At 37.7% G+C, this 23,083-nt stretch overlaps 2 protein-coding genes across 2 annotated transcripts; one reads left to right on the top strand and one right to left on the bottom strand.

Moving 5' to 3' along the window:
- The first annotated feature begins 338 nt into the window (after positions 1 to 338).
- LOC122117706 (glomulin-like) lies at positions 339 to 2,248 on the top strand. The gene is given in 4 exon segments (XM_042691489.1): positions 339 to 667; positions 669 to 1,025; positions 1,027 to 1,313; positions 1,315 to 2,248. Coding segments are annotated over 4 exon segments (1,779 nt in total). The 5' UTR covers positions 339 to 427; the 3' UTR covers positions 2,210 to 2,248.
- Positions 2,249 to 9,375: 7,127 nt separating this feature from the next.
- LOC122117784 (olfactory receptor 2AG2-like) lies at positions 9,376 to 10,324 on the bottom strand. Its single transcript, XM_042691629.1, is given in 2 exon segments — positions 9,376 to 10,129; positions 10,131 to 10,324. Coding segments are annotated over 2 exon segments (948 nt in total).
- Between the last annotated feature and the right edge of the window lie 12,759 nt (positions 10,325 to 23,083).

The following is a 23,083-nucleotide window of genomic DNA, read 5'->3' as shown; positions in this document are numbered from 1 at the left end:
TTCTCTGGCTTAGGACTGTTCAATGGAACTCTAAAACTGCTTTCTATGCGAGAGCTTGTTCAGATTCCAGCTTCTCCTCCGCCATCTTCCCGGAACCTCTGCAGTTTGTTTTTATGAGAAGACAAGTGGCAAGATTTCAATTTACAAAGTCATCACTGAATTTAGCATTACTGTGCTTAATGGATATGAAGCCTGATGTCTTTCATCAGTTTTGAAAATTCTCAGTGATTCCCTCTTCAAATATGTCTTGTATCTTGTTTTGTCTATTTCTCCCTCTGGGGCTTCATGAATACTTTTGCTCTTCTTAAAATATTCATTCCTCGGCCTGGAGTGCGGCCTGCAGGGCCCGGAGCAGTGGCCGGCGTGGAGAGGCCCTCGAGATCTGGCGGTACATTTCAGCATCACAACTAGGAAACAATCCTTAGGAATGGCTGTGGAGGAACTTCAGTCCATAGTGAAGAGATGTCAAATCTTAGAAGAGCATGACTTCAAAGAAGAAGATTTTGGCTTATTTCAATTAGCAGGCCAAAGATGTATAGAGGAAGGGCACATAGATCAGCTATTACAAATTATTCAGAATGAAAAGAATAAGGTCATCATCAAGTCTATGGGCTGGAATCTTGTTGGTCCTGTTGTTAGGTGTCTTTTATGGAATGATAAAGATGATAAAAAGAAAAGATTATTTTCTGATGCTTGATTTATTGGTAAAGTTATGTAATCCAAAGGAATTATTGTTGGATTTGCTTGAACTGATTGAAGAGCCCTCTGGAAAACAGATATCCCAAATTATTCTTCTTTTACTTCAGCCATTACAAACAGTGATTCAGAAACTTTCTAACAACAGGGTGTATTCAGTTGGATCGACATTGTCTACCCTCTGGCGTCAGCTGACTCTCCTCCCTGTCACGTACTCAAAAGAACAAATAGAAGCAGATGACTATGGCCTTGGTCAATGTTGCAGGGCCTTAATAGAGTTCACTAAACCTTTTGTGGAAGAAGTCATGAATAGCAAAGATAAAAAGGAAAAGGAAAAAATTAAAAGATGAACTGCTGAAATTCTGTTTCAAAAGCTTGAAATGCCCTTTGCTGACAGCACGGTTCCTAGAACAGTCTGAAGAAGGTGGGAATGATCCTTTACGGAGTTTTGCTTCTGACATAATAAGCTTTTTATCAGCAATTGGACACCCTTTACCCCAAATTATTTTTAATCATGGAAAGAGAAAGAGGACTTGGGATTACCTTGAATTTGAGGAGGAAGAAGACAAACAGCTGGCCGACTCCATGGCTTCTCTGGCATATCTGGTATTTGTTCAATCTTGATCAGCTGCCAGTGGTGTTAAGCCCAGCATACATTTTGCAGTTCAACATGGAGCATGTTGAAGTCTTCTTACAAAGAACAGAAGACTCTATTTTCTCCAAAGGATTGGAACTATTGGAGAATGTTTTGTTGAGAATAGAAGACAATAGCCTACTGTATCAGTACTTGGAAATCAAGAGTTTTCTTAGTGTACCTCAGGGCTTTGTCAAAATTATGACACTCTGCCCCATTGAAACACTGAGGAAAAAGAGCTTAGCAATGCTTCAGCTATATATTAACAAGTTGGATTCACAAGGCAAATATACATTATTTAGGTGCTTATTGAATACAAGTAATCACTCAGGTGTGGAAGCCTTTATTATTCAAAATATCAAAAATCAAATTGATTTGTCACTTAAGAAAACATATAACAAATGGTTTACAGGACCACAGCTGATTTCTCTTCTAGATTTGGTACTGCTTCTGCCAGAGGATGCTGAAACAGATTTACTACAAAACTCTGATAGGATTATGGCTTCATTAAATTTACTGAGGTATTTGGTTATCAAAGATAATGAACATGACAATCAAACTGGATTGTGGACAGAACTTGGAAACATTGAGAATAAAATTTTAAAGCCACTTCATACAGGACTTAATATGTCAAAAGCACATTATGAAGCAGAAATTAAAAACAGCCAAAAAAATATCCAAGCAGTCCAGAAATCTCAGAATTTTTGTTCTGTAACTGTAAGTAGAGAAGAGATTCCTAATATGCCTCCTGAAATGCAGCTTAAGGTCCTCCATTCAGCTCTTTTCACATTTGATTTGATTGAAAGTGTTCTGGCTCGGGTAGAAGAACTTATTGAAATGAAAACAAAGTCTACCTCCGAAGATGCTGGAATAAAATAAAAGTTCTATTTACTAAATGAAAACTACTAAAATACAGTATTTTCCATATGCCTTATTTAGTACTGTAACAACAAATATCCTAAGAAAAATGTCCTGGTAGGAAAAATTCAGCTTTTCTCACTTGTCAGTTTCTATAACAACAGCAATATTCTTTGGTCTTAAAAAGCTAAAATGCTTTTGCAAATCCTATAGAAATGAGTAATTTTGTGTTATAATTTCATAAATTATAATTGAAATGTTTTATTCATAGACTTGTATGTTTATAAAAACTGGACACTGTTGGGTGCTCTGTAACATTTTAGAACTCTTTTTAAGCAGGGGTGGGGAATGAAATCATTTGGCACATAAGGGGACAGGCATATAGGCTTTTTTTTGTTGGCTGCCATGGCCCATCTGCCTGTATTGCTGATTTTGTATGGTCCTCAAACAACGCTATTAATATCCAAATGGCCGCTGGCAGAAAAAAGGTTCTTCACCTCAATTAATGTCCTAATGTATATCACATTACTGTAAAAGGATAGAAGTTTTAAGTTCATGTCAGTTAACTAGTTTTCTTCCTTTCCATATCTTTGGGTAAGTCTTAAGGAGTAGAGTCCCATTACCACCTCTCTAGAAGTTGCAATATGCAAGTACCTGCAAAGGTTAGCTTTAGAGTACTGGCTGCCACTGTGGAAAACAGTTTCTTTAGTCCAGGAAACTAATTAGAAAATGCTGTATTTTTATTTCCTGATAAATATGTAAAGATCCAACTGAATTTGTAGCATTAAGAAACTACATGATCATATGCACATAGCTTTTGACCTTTTCTGCTTGTCCTAGACATACACTAGTTATTTAAAATAAGGGAAACCATGGGACCTATGTTTCTTTGGGCCTGATGTACTTCACTTAATATAATTGGTTTTCCAAGTCTTTCCATTTCCTAACAAATGGGGCAATATCATTCTTTCTGATGGAGGCACGGAATTCCATTGTATATGTAAACCACATTTTCTTGATCCATTTATCTGAGGGGCATCTAGGTTGGTTCTGTATCTTAGCTATGGTAACTAATGCTGCGATAAACATAGTTGTGCTGATAGCTTTAGTATAGTCTTGTTTGTGGTCATATGGGTAAATGACCAAAAGTGGGACTGCTGGGTCATAGAGGAGCTTTATGCGGAGTTTTCTGAGGAACCTCCATACTGCTTTCCAAAGTGGCTGAACAAGTTTACACTTCCACCAACAATACAGTAGGGTTTCTACTATATGTCTAGAACAAGCAGAAAAGGTCAAAAGCTATGTACATATGACCACATAAGATGATGCTAAGCGAAATGAACACCAAGATAGGGACACAAGTGGTTTTATCTTTCTTGCTGTTGTTTTTAATGTATTTATAATGGACTATGTGATTTTTTTTTGTTTCTTTTGTATGTTCTTCCCCCATGGTATAACCCCCGTTTTCACTGTAATTGATTCTGGTGCCCTGCATCTTGTATATATATTTTTCTAATTTGGGGAGGGGAAAGGAAATAACAAAATACTGAAATAATGATACAAGTTGACCCATTGTAACAATGAGATGTACAAGACACTATGTTGAAAATGAACTTTACGCTTTGGGTGGAGGGAGGAGGAGTTGGAGAGGTGGAGAGGGAAGGTATGGTAGGGGAAAAACAAAGGAGGGGGTAACAATGCTCGATAAGAAATAGACTCATTACCTTACTCATGTAACTGTAACCCCTCTGTACAGTATTTTTACAATAAAAATATATACAAAAATATTCATTCCTCATTTTGTTTTCATTGCATCCTTTCTTTTTGATATTTCCTTTGTGTCTATATTGTTTGCTAATCCTCTCTTTCTTTGAATCTAATAGTTTGGTTTTTATTTTAAAGTGGAGCAGGACTTTTCAGACCCCCAAACCCAAATTCCAGGGATTCTACATGTTAGATCTGGCCACTTGTCCTATTTGTTGAGTCAAGAGACATGGTTTAGCACAGTGAAAGGACAGGTAGTATATGGCTGTAGGGGAATACAGAACTTTAGTGTAGCTTGAGCCATGTTTGTCAGTGTAGACACGTGCCTTACATGAAATTGGAGAGCTGGCAGCTCATGCCTGCAATCCTAGCTACCCAGGAGGCTGAAATCTGAGGATTGGGGTTTGAACCCTCAAAAAAAAGCTGAAATTGGAGCTGTGGTTTAAGTGGTAAAAAGGCCAAGACCAGTACTCAGACTCAAGCCTCAGGACTGGCACACACACACACACACACACACATACACTCTCTCTCTCACACACTCATAATGTGTCCCAAGTCCCAGGTTTGTTGAGGAGTAATGAGAGATAGCCAGAAAGTGGTCCAGAGATGGTCCTTGTCTTAGAATTGGGCAGGGCTGCCTTTGTTATAATATTAAGGCTGGTCCTTCCTGGAATCCTAGATGGCTACAAGATGACACAAGAGAAAATGGCTCAGGATAAAGGATATAGATAAAAATGGGAGGAGTCTGAGGTATCTGTTTTTTATCCTGCTACTACTTATGTAGTAGCCCAACAAAGCAGCTTTTAAGCACGTTTGACATAAATATCTTTAATGTACAAATTTAATCATCTTAATTTTCAGAAGTAAAACATTTTTCTTTTCAGAAGTCTGTATTGATGTGATGGAATTTTCTCACCTGCTGCCTAATATTTTTTTTATTGTGAAAATACCATACAGAAGAGTTACAATTACATGGGCAAGATAATGAGTACATTTTTTATCAAGCATTGTTGCCTCCTCCTTTGTTTCCCCTTCCTATCCCTTCCCTTCTCCCCCCACCCTCCCACTGTCCCCCTCACCAAAGTTGTAAAGTTCGTTTTTTTTTTTTTAATTTTATTTTATTTTAATTGAGAACATACTGTACAGAGGGGTTACAATTACATGGGCAGGAAAATGCATACATTTCTTACCAAGCATTGCAGCCTCCTCCTTTGTTTACCCTTCACCTCCCTTCCCAGCCTCCCCCCTCCCCCCCACCCAATCATACCCCCCTCCCCCCACCACCGACATTGTAAAGCTGGTTTTGACATGACATTTTGTACTTCTCATTGTTGCAACAGGTCCACCTGAATCCTTAAACGACTTGTTTGTCCCCGTCTCCTCCACATGTTATACTGACATCAAATATAGTGAAAGCGGGGGTTACACTGTGGGGGAGGGACATACAAAGCAACAAAGAAATAATATTATAAATGCGTAAAGTTCGTTTTTTGACATAACAACTTGTACATCTCATTGTTGTAATAGGTCCACCTGTAGCACTATTTAAACAAATTGTTTTTTCCCTTCCCCTTCATAAATTATACCAACATCAAATACAGTGAAAGCAGGAGTTATACCATGGGGGAGGGACATACAATGCAACAAAGAAATCATCTTATAAATATGTTAGAAACAATCGCATGAAAGAATAAAAAACATTTGAATACTTATCTTGGGGTTCATTTCACCTAACATCAACTTATCAGACCTTTTTTCTGCTTGTCTCTGACATATACTAGTTATTGCAAATAAGGGAAGCCATGGGACCTATGTTTCTTTGGGCCTGGCTTACTTCATTTAATATAATTTTTTCCAAGTCTTTCCATTTCCTAACAAATGGGGCAATGTCATTCTTTCTGATGGAGGCATAGAATTCCATTGTGTATATATACCACATTTTCTTGATCCATTCATCTACTGAGGGGCATCTGGGTTGGTTCCATATCTTAGCTATGGTAAATAATGCTGCAAAAAACATAGTTGTACTGGTAGCTTTAGTATGGTCTTGTTTGTGATCATTTGGGTAAATGCCCAAAAGTGGGATTGCTGGGTCATAGGGGAGCTCTATGTGAAGTCTTTTGAGGAACCTCCATACTACTTTCCAAAGTGGTTGAACAAGTTTACATTCCCACCAACAATGCAGTAAGGTTCCCTTCTGTCCACATCCCCTCCAGCATCTGTTGTTATTAGAGTTCTTGATTATAGCCATTCTAACTGGGGTGAGGTGGAATCTTAATGTTGTTTTGATTTCTATTTCTTTTATGGCTAGGGAGGTTGAGCATTTCTTCATGTGTCTATTGGCCATCCTTCTTTCCTCTTCAGAGAAGTTTCTCTTTAAGTCTTTAGTCCACTTATTTGTTGGGCAGTTGTTTCTTTGAGGGTTTGTTGTTGGGGGACCTGCTGTCTAATATTATAGATAATGCCTGATAATATTAGATTTCCTGTTTGTTCTGTTATTTATTGTTATCTCTGCATTTCCATCTCCATTTCATTCTGTCACATAGCTCATGTTCTTTTTCTCTCCCTTTCTCCTCTCTTGCCTAATTACTCTTATTCTTAATTTATTTTATTCTTTGTAACTTCTTTTTGTTCAATGCAGAGTACTGTGTATGGACTATTAGAAAGCAGGTCTGAGATCATTTATTTGTCTTTTCCCAATAAAGAATTTATTTTGATATTGGAAGAGTTAAGTGAAGAACAGTTTTTGTTGAACAAAGTATAATTCATGTTGATTTAGACAGTTTACATATTTTCAACTCATTTCTGATTCAAATGTATAGGTCCTCAGATATCCCTACTATATGTCCTGGGGTATTTATCAGTATCACTTTTATTTGATTTTCAACATATCAATCTTAATTTTAACCAAATAGAATTAAAGAGCCATCAGATTGTTCCCTTTTTGCCAGAAACTAATGCACACTGAGGACATGCAGTGTGTAAACCTTTTCCTAGCCATAAGACTGTAGCTATAACCTGTTTAGTTAGCTGAAACGTGGCCAGAGGACACCCAGCTGACACCCAGCTGGTACTGAAAATAAGGTCTCCATCCTAGAAATAAAAATAGTTATAAGAACATAGCAAGATTTCTAGGCCACGATCCCAACTTCAGGGTTTCCAGATGCCAGAGTCCAAAACTAATCCCAAACAATGGTCAGACAAGTTGGTGTTAGGCAAAATGAACCCCAAGATAAGGACTCAAATGGTTTTTCTTTCTTGCTATTGTTTCTAACATATTTATAAGATGATTTCTTTGTTGCTTTGTATGTCCCTCCCACACAGTATAACCCGTTTTCATTGTATTTGATGTTGGTATAATTTGTGGAGGGGAAGGGAAAAAACCAGTTGCTTAAATAGGGATACAGGTGGCCCCATTGCAACAATGAGATGTACAAGATGTTATGTCCAAAAACGAACTTTACAAACTTGGGGGGAGGGATGGGCAGGGATGGGAAGGGGAAACAAAGGAGGAGGCAACAATGCTTGATAAGAAATGTACTCGTTACCTTGCTCATGTAATTTTAACCCCTCTGTACAGTATTTTCACAATAAAATACTTATTAATAAAAAATAAAGAGATGAACGGTGGCAAAGGGAAGAGATAGGAGATTCATTGTGTGGCGTGCTAACAGGAGAATGAGGAATTCATCCTTAGGGTACTGAGCTGAGCTTTAGGTCTGAATACTGTGCACCAGTCCTATCTCTAACATCATTTCAATCTTATTTTATTAGAGAATCCTTCCAGCTGTCATGGATACTGCCTTTCAGAGAACAAGCAAAAAATCATGATCTATGGGAACACCAATGCCTTTTATGATTTTTTTCCTGTTCCATTATTTACAGAGATTGGAATCATTTGGCTTGAAATTTTAGAATATTCTTGAGTCCCTTAAATGCATAAAAAAGACAATCTTCTGTTTCCTATTCCTCCCTTTGAAGATCCAAATGGTTTGGATGTTTAAGTTATTAGTTCATTACCTACAGATGAGTAGAAGCTCTACCTGTGAGTGGCAAACAACGTATGCCTTTATGTCCAACATGAAAAATATTATTCTTGGCATCTAGATTCCTTTACTGCATACTCTTTGAAAAAATAAACATACCATGTAGTTTGCAGGAGGCTGATTTCTTCCTCCCCTCTCAGGCCCTTCTCACTGTTGCCTTCTGAGGATTTTGTTATTGTTGTGTTGTTTTGTTACTTTTGTTTTGGTAGTACTGGCTTTTAAACTCAGTGGTGCAAATTTCTGAGGCATTGCACTTGCTCTATTACTTGAATTATGCCCTAACCCCATTTGTTCATGCTAATTGTTTTTAAGAAAGGGTCTTATAAACATTTCTGCCAACTTGGCCTGAATCTGTGATATTCCTGGTAGCTTGGATTACAAGCAATAGCAACTGGCACTTGGTTGCCATTATAGTTTTCTTTAGTTTTATTCTGATCATGACTTTATGGCTTAAGTATTGTGAAGAGTCACAAATGTATCTAATTGTACATGAGAATTTCCATACATATACTATATAGTGTGTGTGTGTAGTGCATATATATTATATACATGAATTTCCTTGTTGAAATATGAGGATTATTATATTTAATTACTAAGAAATTAAGAACTATAGGATTTTTGATATATTTTTCTGTGAATAATCAGTTTTTAATCACTAAAAAGATAATAAACTCGGGCCTTGTCTACACACTTCACTAAAATATCACTTCTTACTTGTTCTTACATTTCATTTCAGGAGTCAATCTTTCTGAGACTTGAACATAATGCCAGGCCTCGGACACCTAAACTGTGTGGATTAGTTTTTTAATTTGTTGGTCATGGGGCTTGAACTCTGAGCCTGGGCACTGTCCCTCAGCTCTTCAGCTCAAGGCGAGTGCTTTACCACTTGAGTCACAGGGCCACTACCAGTTTTCTGAGTGGTTTATTGGAGATAAGAGTCTCACAGACTTTCCTGCCCATACTGGCTTTGAACTGCAATCCTCAGAACTCAGCCTCCTGACTAGCTAAGATTACAGGTGTGATATGTGTGTGTGTGTGTGTATATGTGTGTGTGTGTATATACACACACACACATACACACACACACACACACACACACACACACACATATTGTAGCATGAACAAGCCACTGCCAAGACACCAGGGAAGGAGGATGATGATCACTAAATGAAAAAAAAAATACTAGTTCTTTGAAACACAGTTCCTTTATAGTATTAATTCCGAAGAATAAGCATAACATATGAGTTTGCAACAGGTTGATTCCTCTCAGGAGTTTTGTTGTCTTTTGAGTGCTTTGTTGTTGTTGTATCATATTAAAGAATGGCTACCATAGCATGTGAATAAAAAGAATAGTGAGAAGCAAGCCAAGAATTCTCCCTAAATAGTGGATTGTGCTGACAGTATATATTTCTCCACAACCCTCCTCAAGGCCCCTTTGACCTCCTTATTTCTCAAACTGTAGATGAGGGGGTTCAGGGCTGGAGTGACAATTGTGTAGAACACAGAGATGATGTTGTCTTGTCTGGGATTATGGAAGGAACTGGGCAGGACATACATGAATGTGGCAGCCCCATAAAACATCCCAACCACAGTCAGGTGGGAGGAGCAGGTGACAAGGGCCTTCTTCCTCCCCTCATTGGAAGGCATGTGGAGCACAGTGAAGAGAATGAGTGTATAGGAAGTAACAATGGCAGAAAGGGGGAGCAAGAGGAAAGTCACCCCTGTCACATATACCAAGAGTTCATAGGTGGAGGTGTCTGCACAAGCCAACTTCAGCAGAGGGGGGATCTCACAGAGCAGGTGTCTGATTTCCAAGGACATGCAGAAGGGAAAATGCATGGTGTAGATGGTATGTCCTAGTGCACTCAGTGATGCCAAGACCCATGATGTGGTCACCATGAGCCTGCAGATCCTTGGCCTCATGAAGATCATATACTTGAAAGGATGGCAAATGGCCACATACCTGTCATAGGCCATAAAGGCTAGAAGCAGGTCCTCTGCTCCACCAAGTGTCAGTGCCAGGAACGTCTGCAGGGCACAGCCTCCAAAAGAGATGGTGTTATCTCCAAGAAGAAAATCCATGATGGTCTTGGGTGTGACAACTGTTGTGAAAAGGAGATCAATGAGAGAGCTGTCTAAGCAGAAGGCACATGGGCACGTGGAGCCTCACATCCATTGTGATCAGCAGGAGCAGCAGCCCGTTACTGGCCAGGGCCAGCATGTACAGCATTATGATTGTGGCACAGAGCAGTTCAGGAAACCCACTGTCATTCAGAATGCCCACCAATATGAAGCTACTTCCCAAGGTAGAGTTCCAGAGCTCCATTCTGTGTGAGTACTTAATTACTTAAAAATAGGAAGTTTATAGTGGAAGTCTTGGGAAGGGAGTTTGGTTGGTTAGTAGATGCTCCCAGTATACATGAGGTTGCCAAGAAGAATCCAAGAATCCTCAGAAATACAATTTTCTTCTCTATATTTCTTCTCTGCTTTCTGAATTTCTGAATGTTCTTAATGAGTTATTTTAACCCACCAGCTATATGTGTGATAGACCTGGTCAGAATTGGTAAACATTAATAATTTCCTTTCTACAAATCAGCAAGTCATATGTATAAGGAAAATATCATAGAGTAAAAAGCTAGCTGGTTTTATGTTTAAAATCTGTTTGGGATTACAAGTCATTTTTCAAGTTTTTCATGAAATATCCTTTGACATTTCTTCTTTGAAAGGATGTCTGCCTTTACTTTCTCATCTCAACGTTATTGTTAGCTTACTTTTCAGAGGAATCTCTAGGTATTGGACCACTTTATCTCAATAGTCTTCTGATAGGCTCCTCTCCTTCATGGACATCATGCTAGTCTGGTGGAGGGAAAATCATTCTGGGATGAATTGGATAGATGGGGGAGATAAATTTTTTAGAGGTGAATTCCACAAAAGGTATTTGCCTACTTGAAATGAACACTAAAATAGTTACTTAGGATGGGTAAGAAATAAGAAATAGATGGGATTGATGGATGCGTGCAAGTTGTTTTACAGCATGTAATACAAGCAGTAGACTACAAAAATGGGAGATTATAGAAAAGCCCCGAAGTAACATCATTATCTAGCATTGATCACAATACTTGAATAGGAATAATAGTTTTTTCATTTCATAGTTTTTTTCATTTCCTTTATCATAGAAACAGGAGGGAGGGTGAGAGCCATTGTGCTGACCTCAAATGCAATGACAGTCCTCAGGAAGGTTAGAGGTGTAAAGGTCACTCAATATGTGTTGTGTGTGTGTGTATGTATATGCATGTTTGTGTGTGTATATCTCTGTGTTGCAATACTGCTCCACATGCTCTTTATGCATGCAGGCCATGCAGTCACATGGAATAGTTAAGAGTCATTATGGAATAGACCAAGATTATTTGCAACCAAATTCCTTAACAAAATTTCCTTTGTTTAACTATATCTATTGTATTTGTGACCAGTTTACATAATTTTTGGGAACTTTTAGTGGTAGGATCATTTAATCGTTACATGAAAAGGCTCCTTTATTCATCTCCTGTCATCTACTCAGTCAAAATCTACTAAGAACCTACACTGTATTAGATACTACCCTTTTTAGAGGGTAATTGCATACATTTGAAACATTCCCTACACAACTGCATCATCCAATACAGAGGATTTATTTATGCAGACAAACATGACATAATTGAGATTTTTCAGGAAGTGTCAGATAAGCTATTAGCTGAGTAATGAGAACTGGTTAAGTCATAGTTTTGGAGTATACTAAGAAAAGCAGACAGAGAATAGCACTATGAAGGTCAGGAAAAAGAAATATATAACTTAAGTTTGCCCTGCCTCTATGTATGCTGCCCTGTATTATGATCAAGAAGCAAGCCATAAAAATACTGTCTTAAAGTACTGTCTCATAATTATTTGAGTTTTGAGACCTTTATCTTACTTCATGAAATAAGAATTTTAAGTCTAACCTTAGAAACATCAACTGGAAGATTTTTTTTTTATTGAAAACCAAAAAACAAGTTCCAGACTACTTGTTGGCCCTGTTTCTGATTAGCATAAGACTTGAAGTACTCTAGCATTTATCAAATAGGAAAGGAATGGATAGAGAAATAAAGATATATGGTTTCACTGTGACATCTATCTATCTATCTATCTATCTATCTATCTATCTATCTATCTATCTATCTATCTATCTATCTATGATCACTCCCCTCATGTCTCTCTCATCCCCTGTCCTTATCTTAAATCAATTTCAAAAGGTTTCATTGTTGTACTTTCACACATATGTTAGCAATACATGCTAATAAAAGTCTTAAAAAGGAAAGGCATTAATTATCTGGGCATGTTTTGGGCCAAGATTTGGACAAGATTTCAAAGAGGAGAAAAGAGTCAGGGCTCGAGGTGGTCTCAGGAGAAGTCCAAATCCTGCCTACCTACCATGTTACTCTATGTCTCTGAACTATGTAGGTGTCTCTGGCACCTACATATTATGAAGAAATAGAGACAGATCCTCTACAGAGAAAAGTCAAACCTTTCCAGACGACACTTGGTGTCCTGGGATTCATTTGGTACATGAAGAGGTTCAGGGTGCTGAGGAAAGAGGAGGTGCTTCTTCAGAGAGGGTGTCAGGATGAAATGTGCATGGTAATCCCTCGAATCACAGATCAAAGGCTGACTACCATAGCCAGTCCTCTAAAGAAAGGATGGATGCTAGTAATCACTTGAAAATCCAGCAGAATGCCTGGAATCCTGGGAGGAAATCCTTCAGAATCCAATCTCTTGGTGAGAAAATCATTCACAATAATGTATTGTTTCTTGAATCCGTGACTCATACTTTCATATACTCTCCCAGCTGGAGTCCATGATAAGAGATGAGCAGGGTAGGGACTTGGGAAAAGAAGAATGGGCAGAGTGGCTCAAAGGAGACCTACTATTGCTTATCTGCACTGTCCCCAGGGCAGCGGGAGCCAGCACTTGTCCTTAGGGACTTAGCACAGTTTAATCTTCTCAAACAAAATGACCTATGCTACTCTTTTTAAAAAATATGCTCCTGGAAACTGGATTTTAATGAATCCTTTTGGGGTTTTCTTCTGGCCTGCCATTTCTGCAAGCATCACTCACTAAGTGAGGCCTGAGTCTTGAGAACCTGTGCCCTACATGATCAGGCTATCAAAAGCCCTAACTAAAAAGAAAATTGGTCTCAACATCTGGCCCAGTGGCAAGTGGCCTTACCAACCTCTGTGTAAGTTATAAAGGGACTCATGTCTGTGTTGGAGCTGCCACTCCCCTCATACCTCTCTCTGGGCTGTTACCTACTAGAGAAGTCAACTGTACTTTTTGTAACCTCAGGTCTTCCTTCACCTATCACACTGATGGAATGGACGCTTTGATGCTTTTCAGTTCTTCTCACATCTACCCTGTGTCATATAGGTGCACACGTGTGCCCGCGCCTCTGTATCTGTGATCAGAAGATGGAGCTGTGCAGAGCCCAGAATGGTGACACAGCTCCAGCCCTCAGTTGTCACTGTCCCAGCTCAGCATTTCTCCTCTCTAGCCAGATTTAGAAGGATTCTGAACATTTGTACCATAAACACATAATAGATGTGTGTCAGGTAGTAGAGCTCTAGCCTTGAGCAAAAATTCAATTCAAAATGGCAGGATCTGAGTTCAAGCCCCAGTACCAGCATAAAAAAAGGCAGAATGAAATAAGTAGACAGAGATAGAAATACAGAGACAAAAAATAAGAAGTGATAAATATTGGTGGATGAACATATTTAATCTAATTTAAATAGCTTATATTATACATATGTGGTAATACCATTTTCATATAATTATATACTATGAGGTATCTGTTAAAATAAATAAAATGTACTTTTTACAAATGAATAAAAATCACAGGACTAGATACAGGCAGAAACCTAATGTGTTTTCCTTCCACTTCCCAAATTAGATAAATATATATATAGAAGATGCAAGGTACCAAAATCAAATACAGTGACAACAGGGATATACTATAGGAGAAAGAATATACAAAATAAACCCAAAAATCACATAGTACATTACAAAAAACAACAACAAAGAGAAACTTCTTGTGTCCATATTTTGGGGTTCATTTCACTTGGCATCATATTATATGGTCATATGTACATAGCTTTTGAGCTATTCTGCTCATCTGATGATATTATCCTACACATATATGAATTATTGCAAGTAAGGGAAACCATGGGACCTATATTTCTTTGGGCCTGGCTTACTTCACTTAATGTTTTTCCCAAGTCTTTCCATTTCCTAACAAGTGGGGCAGTGTCATTCTTTCTGATGGAGGCATAGAATACCATTGTGTGTGTGTGTATATATATATGTATATATATATACACATAAATATATACCAAATTTTCTTTTTTCTTTTTTAGGTTTTTTATTGTGAAAGTACTGTACAAAGGGGTTACAGTTACATGAGCAAGATAATGAGTACATTTCTTATCAAGCCTTATTGCCTCCTCCTTTGTTTTTCCCCTACCATCCCTTCCCTCCCACTTCCAAAACTACACCTTCCCCCTACCACCTAAATTGTAAAGTTTGTTGTTCAACAATGTCTTGTACATCTCATTGTTACAATGGGTCCACTTGTATCCCTATTTAAACATTTTGTTTTTTCCCTTCCCCTTCCCAAATTATACATCAAATACAGTGAAAACAGGGGTTATACCATGGGGGAGGAACATACAAAGCAACAAAAAAATCACATGTTACTTTAGAAACAATAGCAAGAAAGAAAAAGCCACTTGTGTCCTTATCTTGGGGTTCATTTTGCTTAAAATCATCATATCTGGTCATATGTACATAGCTTTTGACCTTTTCTGCTTGTCCCAGACATATACTAGTCTTGATCTATTCATCTACTGATGGGCATCTGGGTTGGTTCCATATCTTAGCAATGGTGAATAATGCTCAAGAAACATAGTTGTGCTGGTAGCTTTAGTGTGGCCTTTTTTATGATCATTGGGATAAAAGCCTAGAAGTAGGATTGCTGGTTCATAGGGGAACTCTATGTGGAGTCTTTTGAGGAACTTCCATACTGCTTTCCAAAGTGGTTGAACAAATTACATTCCCACCAACAATTCAGTAGGGTTCCCTTTTGGCCACATCCCCTCCAGCTTGGCCACATCCTCTCCAGCATCAGATATTATTAGATTTCTTGATGATAGCCATTCTAACTGGGGTGAGGTGGACTTTCAATGTTGTTTTGATTTGCATTTCTTTCTTTTTTTTTTTATTGTGAAAATACTATACAGAGGGGTTACAATTACATGGGCAAGATAATGAGCACATTTCTTATCAAGCATTGTTGCTCCCCCACCCAAGTTATAAAGTTCATTTTTCGATTGTACATCTCATTTCTTTTATAGCCAGAGAAGTTGAGTATTTCTTCATTTGTCTAGTGGCCATTCTTTTTGTTGTTGTTGTTTTTGGTTGTGGGGCTTGAACTCTGGGCCTGGGCACTCTCCCTGCACTCTTCAGCTCAAAGCTAGAGCTCTACCACTTGAACAGCACCCACTTCTGGCTTTTTCTGTTCATGTGGTGCTGAGGAATTGAACCCAGGGCCTCATGCATGCAAGGCAAGCACTCTACCACTGAGCCACCAGCCCTCTATTGGCCATTCTTATTTCTTCTTCAGCAAAGTCTTTCTTAAGTCTTTAGCCACTTACTAATGGGGCAGATGTTTCTTTGAGGATTTTTTTTTTGGGGGTCCGGTCGTGGGGCCTGAACTCTGGGCCTGGGCTCTTCAGCTCAAGGCTAGTGCTCTACTACTTGAGCCACAGCGCCACTTCCGGCTTTTTTCTTTTTGCTTATGTGGTGCTGAGGAATTGAACCCAGGGCCTCATGCATGCAAGGCAAGCGCTCTACCACTGAGCCACCTTCCCAGCCCCGAGGATTTGTTTTTTGGGGAGTTAATTTTCTGAGTTCTAAGTATATTTTAGATATGAGTCTCTTGTCTATTGTATGGCTAGGGAAGATCTTCTCCCAATCCGTGGACTTTCTATTGATCCTGCTAGCTATGTCCTTTGCCACACAGAAGCTTTGCAGTTTAATGCAGTCCCATTCGTCCAACCTTTCTTTAATTTATTGTGTTTCTGAGTCTTTATTAAGGAAATTTCAGGTTATGCAAAGGAGCCCTAGACTTTCTCTTATTCCTTCCTGTACTGTTTTCAGGGTGTCTGCTTTTACTTTGACATCTTTGATCCATTTGGAGTTGATTCTGGTGCAGGGTGATACATAAGGATCTAACCCATTGCAACAATGATATAAGTCGCTCTGTTGGAAATGAACTTTACAACTTTGAGGGGGGAGAAGAGGAGGAGGGAAGGAAGGGAAGGGATAGTGGGGGAAAAACAAAGGGGGTAACAATGCCCAACAAGGAATGTACTCATTACCTTACTGATGTAACAGTACCCTCTCGGTACAGTATCTTTACAAGAAAATAAAATATAAAAAATAACCAGTACCAAAAACCTTAATGTGAAATCCTCTACCTATGAGATAACTTGTTTTTCTTTTTTCTTTATTCAGTTATTTGTTTTTTTATTGTGAAAATACCCTACAGAGGGGTTACAATTACATGGGCAAGATAAAGAGTACATTTCTTATGAAGCATTGTTGCCTCCTCCTTTGTTTCCCCTTCCCATCCCTTCACATACCCCTTTCCCCCCCACCTGATCCCACCCCCACCAAAGTTGTAAAGTTTGTTTTTCGACATAATGACTTGTACATCTCATTGCTGCAATATGAATAACTTCTACACACTTCTAAATCAATTATCTTCCATTTTTAATGCAGACATATATTTGTGAGGGGTTGGTATGTTCTTATAGAACAAGTGTCTGCCACCTGCTGGTATACCAAAGAATAAATCTTATGTGAGTGTGCGTCTACACACTTGCCATTCCATCCTTTACCTGGGACTTCTGTTTGTGAAAAGTGACTTTTACCTGTTAAGTCACAGAGGTTAGTAACTTAGTGATCTGAATGATAGAAATTGGGGACAAATTCAACAAAGTATGGTACTGAGGTGAGGTTACCACTCTACTTTTTGTAAATGAAGTTTTATTGAGACATTTGACTGTTGTTACTGTAGAATTGAGCTGCTTATTATCTGGTATTAACACAGCATGTTTGCTGATCTCTGTATATATACAACAAGTCGTGTTTCCTTCAGTTAAAGAAATGTACATCTTGGAGATAATGTAAGAGAAAATTTTATTACATTAGTTTGCAATCTGAGGAAGATACAGAGGAGCAAACGTTTTACATATTTCATTTATGTTAAAAGTTATTCTATTGTCCCAAAAGCATTAGGTTTTTTTAAAACATTTATTAGGAAGCATGTGGTATATATTTTAAACAGAAATTCTGAGATCAACTTCTACATCTTATACTATACTGAGAAATATTATCTTTAATTTGTACCACAGAAAGCCATACAGTCTTGTTTTGAAAACGATGTTACATATATAAAGTTCAAAAACACTACAAAAGATATATTATCTCCCATATTTTACTCTTTTTTTTTTATCTCATTCCTATTTTTTAGGACTTTTCCATAGTTTTTGTCCCTATTTTTCAGATTTGCTTGTGGAACACACTCTTTAGAATTGAATTAAATGTATTTTTAAAATATATTTTATTATCTTTAAGTATTTATACAAAGGAGTTGCCATTCATCAAAGTAGTTCGTGAATATAATCCATCTTGATCAATATTACGTCTTTCATTATTCTCCTAACATCCCTCCTAACCCTTCCTCTTCCCTCAATTTTGTAGGATATACATTGAATTTAAAGGTATTTTATTTTATTATTTTTTATTTTTTGGGTCTGGTCGTGGGGCCTGAACTCTGGGCCTGGGTGCTGTCCCTCAGCTCTTCAGCTCAAAACTAGCACTCTACCACTTGAGCCACAGCACCACTTCCAGCTTTTTTCTTTTTGCTTATGTGGTGCTGAGGAATCGAACCTAGGGCCTGATGCATGCAAGGTCAGCACTCTACCACTGAGCCACCTTCTCAGTCCCATTTAAAGGTATTTTATAACCAGATGTTTTACCATACATTTTAACATTGTAGTTCAGTTCGTTTGGGGGAGGGACGAGGAGGGGAGGAGATGGGAAGGGATGGGAAGGGGAAACAAAGGAGGAGGCAACAATGCTTGATAAGAAATGTACTCATTACCTGCCCATATCATTGTAACTCCTCTTTACGGTATTTTCACAATAAAAAAAAGAGAAAGGCAGAAGATTTGACATCACCGGAGTAGAGATTGGAGCAACATGGCTTCAAGTCGAGCAATGCAAGCTGACACCAGGAGCAAGGAGGAGCAGGAAGGGGCTCTCTGATAAAGCCTCCCCAGGGAGTAAGCACCCTCAGGACACTTGGGTTTCAGCCTGGTAACTTCTGATTTCACATTTCTGGCCACTAGAACTGTGAATAAATTTGTGTTAGCAAATACAAGCATTTAGACCAAGTCTGGTAAATAGTGCTTAACATGTGTTCTCTTTTATATGTATAAATAGTAAAATGACACAACAAATTTGTGTCACTTAAAAAAAACACACAAAAATATTGTAGTTCAGTATTTTCCTACCTATATAGATACTATTAGAAAACTCTTGTTTGGTCTAGGGATGTGGCTCAGTGTTAGAGCACTTGACTAGCATGTGCAGGATCTGGGTTTGATTATTTGAACTGAAAATACTTAAATATGACTGTTTTCATTTCAAGGATTGTCAAATTTAAGGCCATGTTAGAAATAGGCCACCATTAACATTATGAAATATGTTTTGTCTGTATCATTAGGTAATAGAAATGTGCCTGTGATATATAAACATAGTCAAATGATACTTGCTACATGAATGCAAGAATAAAGGAAATGAATTCATTTCCATATGTTTATATTCTCATGTTTGTCATGTTTCTTAGGTAGTTGTTTTGTTTTTTACTATATGAGCTTACTTGTGTTAGTTTCATCTTTAGATTTTATGGAATTGAAAAGTGATTAGTGTGTATACTTCCATATTGCTACTTACCTTCCTTCATCCTTCCCTTCTTGCTTTCTTTTCTGTCCCTTTACATGTAGTCTTTCTTCCTTCCTCCTCCTTTTTCTCTCTTCCATCTCTTCTATTTCATGTATTGTTGATTTTTGACCAGTGGTTACCAACTTATTTCGCTTTTAAATTTTTAATATTTTTACATGAAAACTACTTATTATGTATTAGTGGTAGTTTGTGCAAATCCTTTGGTACAAGATTCAGAAAAAGAAAAGCAATTTAAAAAATGAAGGAGTGGGATGTAATTAGGAACAGTATACTACAAAATCTCTTTTCTGCACATCTGTTCTATTGTATATTGTGATGATTATATTAATAAAATTAACAGCATATTGTATACTTGAAAATTGCCGAACACAGTTTTAACTGTTGTTATTACAAAACATGTAGAGTCAAGGCCATCTCAATGAGTTTGAATTATCAGTGCTATAATTACACACACATTAAAACATCATAATGTACACAGAAAATAAATAGCATAGTAAATAGATATGTCAATTCTAAAAAGAGCCAATTTGAAGATTCTTTACTACTTATACATAAAAAAGAGAACATATGTTAAGCACTATTTACCAGACTTGGTCTAAATGCTTGTATTTGCTAACTTGTGCTTAGAATCATGAGATAAGGCTTCTGTTTATCAGCACTTAACAGATGGGCAAACCAAGGTCCAAAGAGAATGGAATACAGTGTCTGAGGATATACAGATGACAACTCAGGGACCATTATTCTTTTGCTCCCTATGAATACTCTAAAACATCATAACATAATAATAAGCAAGAAGAGTCACTAAATATCAGATGTTACGATTCAAATAAAAATGAAGCAAAGTCTAACACAAAAGGAAACTTTATGATTTTTGCTTCCTTCTAGATACCAAATTTTCTAAATTGTTAATGGTTTAAGGAGCTTTAACTGCTATCGCTTAGTTTTACAAATTCATTGAAGATGACTTAAGGAAAAAAACGGAATTTCTGGGTTTTTACCAAGCATCGCTGTCAAGAAGCCACAGTAATGTGGAGCTTCTGCACCCACAAAGTTCTCACTTATTTTTATGCTTTCTTATGTCTACTAGTGGTATAAAATAAAGCATATTTAGGGTTGACAAAGGGAAGATTATATAGTCTATGCTTTCTTTCCTCTGTACACAGATATAAACATATTCCCAGACCAATACTATGAGATCCTTGCAGTTATTTTAAAAAACACACTAGTATATCAGCAAGACCACATTAAAAAAACTAAAGCCACAGACGATACTCTCACTATTCTCACATCTACTTGTCTGTTTAAATATATGTTCAATTCTATTTTATATTTTAAATTACAGTATAAATATAGCTGTATATGTATATGTATTTATTAATATTACTATTGTTATTATTATTGCCTGTCCTGGGGCTTGAACTCAGGGCCTAGGCCTTATCCCTGAGCCTCTTTGTGCTCAAGGCTAGTGCTCTACCCCTTGAGCCACAGTGAAACTTCCAACTTTTTTTGAGTAGTTCATTGGAGATAAGAGTGTATTTTTGCCTGGGCTGGCTTCAAATTGTGACCCTTATATCTCAGCCTTCTGAGTAGATAGGATTACAGACATGAGGCACAGGTGCCCAATTTACATTTTTTATTTTAATCACAGATATTTTAAAAGGATTCTGACAATCTCTAATGAAAATGTCCAGGTTCTCTTTCATTAGCACTTTCTATGTAAATGCAGTTTGTCTTTGTGGTATCAATGTGAAATTCTCCTCAAAGCATAATTCAAGTACAGTCCATTATTTGTCTCAATCAATACCAATTATCTTAATACAGAGAAGCTCTGTATAGATTTATTTATATAGATCCCTCCACTTATTAAATTATATAGGAACCTAATAGTTGGAAAACAGCCTTCTAAAGCAAGATGATATTGGTATTTGCTTAGGCCAAACAACTGATATTTCATCTTGTTTTGTAATTTTGAAATGGAAAGTTAATATTCTACCTCCCTAATGAGTAAGGTAGGTGACTAGCTGCTCCCTCACCAGAATGAGATTTACATATCCAAAACTTTTCTTCTTCTAATGGCTTTTCAAGGGGAGGATTCCAAAACCAAGGTTATGTGCAAATGACTTGAAAGTAAAATGTTTTTATATACTAGCTACAGAAGCGAAAGAAGATTTTTTTTTAACTTAATTTAATTTTATTTGTGAACATATTGTACAGAGGGGTTACAATTACATGGGCAGGATAATGCGTACATTTCTTACCAAGCATTGCAGCATCGTCCTTTGTTTACCCTTCACATCCCTTCCCAGCCTCCCCCCTCCCCCCCCAATCCCAATCCTTCTCCTTCCCCCCCTTCACCCCCCTCCCCCCCCTCCCCCCCCTGCACCGACATTGTAAAGCTCGTTTTGGACATGATAACTTGTACTTCTCATTGTTGCAACAGGTCCACCTGTATCCTTAAACAACTGGTTTTTCCCCATCTCCTCCACAAGTTATACTGACATCAAATATAGTGAAAGCAGGGGTTATACTGTGGGGGAGGTTCATACAAAGCAACAAAGAGATAATCTTATAAATGCGTTAGAAACACATGCATGAAAGAAAAAAACCTTAAAATACATATCTAAGGGTTCATTTTCCTGACATCACATTATCTGACCTTTTCCGCTTGACTCATACATATACTAGATATTGCAAATAAGGGAAACCATGGGACCTATGTTTCTTTGGGCTTGGCTTACTTCACTTAATATAATTTTTTCCAAGTTTTTCCATTTCCTAACAAATGGGGCAATGTCATTCTTTCTGATGGAGGTATAGAATTCCATTGTGTATATATACCACATTTTCTTGATCTATTCATCTACTGAGGGGTATCTGGGTTGGTTCCATATCTTAGCTATGGTAAATAATGCTGCAATAAACATAGTTGTGCTGGTAGATTTAGTGTGGTCTTGTTTGTATACATTTGGGTAAATGCCCAAAAGTGGGATTGCTGGGTCATAGGGGAGTTCTATGTGAAGTCTTTTGAGGAACCTCCATACTGCTTTCCAAAGTGGTTGAACAAGTTTACATTCCCACCAACAATGAAGTAAGGTTCCTTTCTGTCCACATCCCCTCCAGCATCTGTTGTTGTTAGAGTTCTTGATTTTTGCCGTTCTAACTGGAGTGAGGTGATATCTCAATGTTGTTTTGATTTGCATTTCTTTTATGGCTAGGGATGTTGAACATTTCTTCATGTGTCTATTGGCCATCCTTCTTTCTTCTTCAGAGAAGTTTCTCTTTAAGTCTTTCGCCCACTTATTTATTGGGCAGTTGTTTCTTTGAGGATTTGTTGTTGGGGGGTTTAATTTTTTGAGTTCCAAGTATATTTTAGATATGAGACCCTTGTCCGTTGTATGGCTAGTAAAGATCTTCTCCCAATCCGTGGGCTTTCTATTGATCTTGCTAGCTATGTCCTTTGCCCTGCAGAAGCTCTGCAACTTTATGCAATCCCATTTGTCCAACCTTTCTTTGATTTGTTGTGTTTCCGGATCTCTATTCAGAAAATTTCGGCCTGAGCCAAGGAGACCTAGAGTTTCTCTTATTCCATCCTGTAATGTTTTCAAAGTGTCTGCTTTGACTTCAAGGTCTTTGATCCATTTGGAGTTGATTCTGGTGCAGGGTGAAATATAAGGATCTAGCTTTAGTTTTCTACATGCAGTTAACCAATTTTGCCAGCACCATTTACTGAAGAGGCTGTCTTTGTTCCATTCTATTGTTTTAGCTCCCTTATCGAAGATTAGATGGCTATAGGTCTGTAGGTTCATTTCTGGGTTTTCAATTCTATTCCATTGGTCCTGAGGTCTGTTCTTATGCCAATACCAAGTTGTTTTGATTACTATGAGAAGCGAAAGAAGTTTAAAAATGTATGTAAATTCTCCAACTGAGTTTACTATGGAAAAATATCTGAAGGCAACAATCTGATGAGAAGAAGAATAGTAAAGATCAAGTC

This window comes from Dipodomys spectabilis, unplaced genomic scaffold (genome assembly GCF_019054845.1).
Source record: "Dipodomys spectabilis isolate Male_0828 unplaced genomic scaffold, ASM1905484v1 ptg000145l, whole genome shotgun sequence".
Classification (NCBI taxonomy): Eukaryota; Metazoa; Chordata; class Mammalia; order Rodentia; family Heteromyidae; genus Dipodomys; species Dipodomys spectabilis.
The sequence above is the reverse complement of the archived record's forward strand: the minus strand, read 5'-3'. Positions and strand labels throughout refer to the sequence as shown.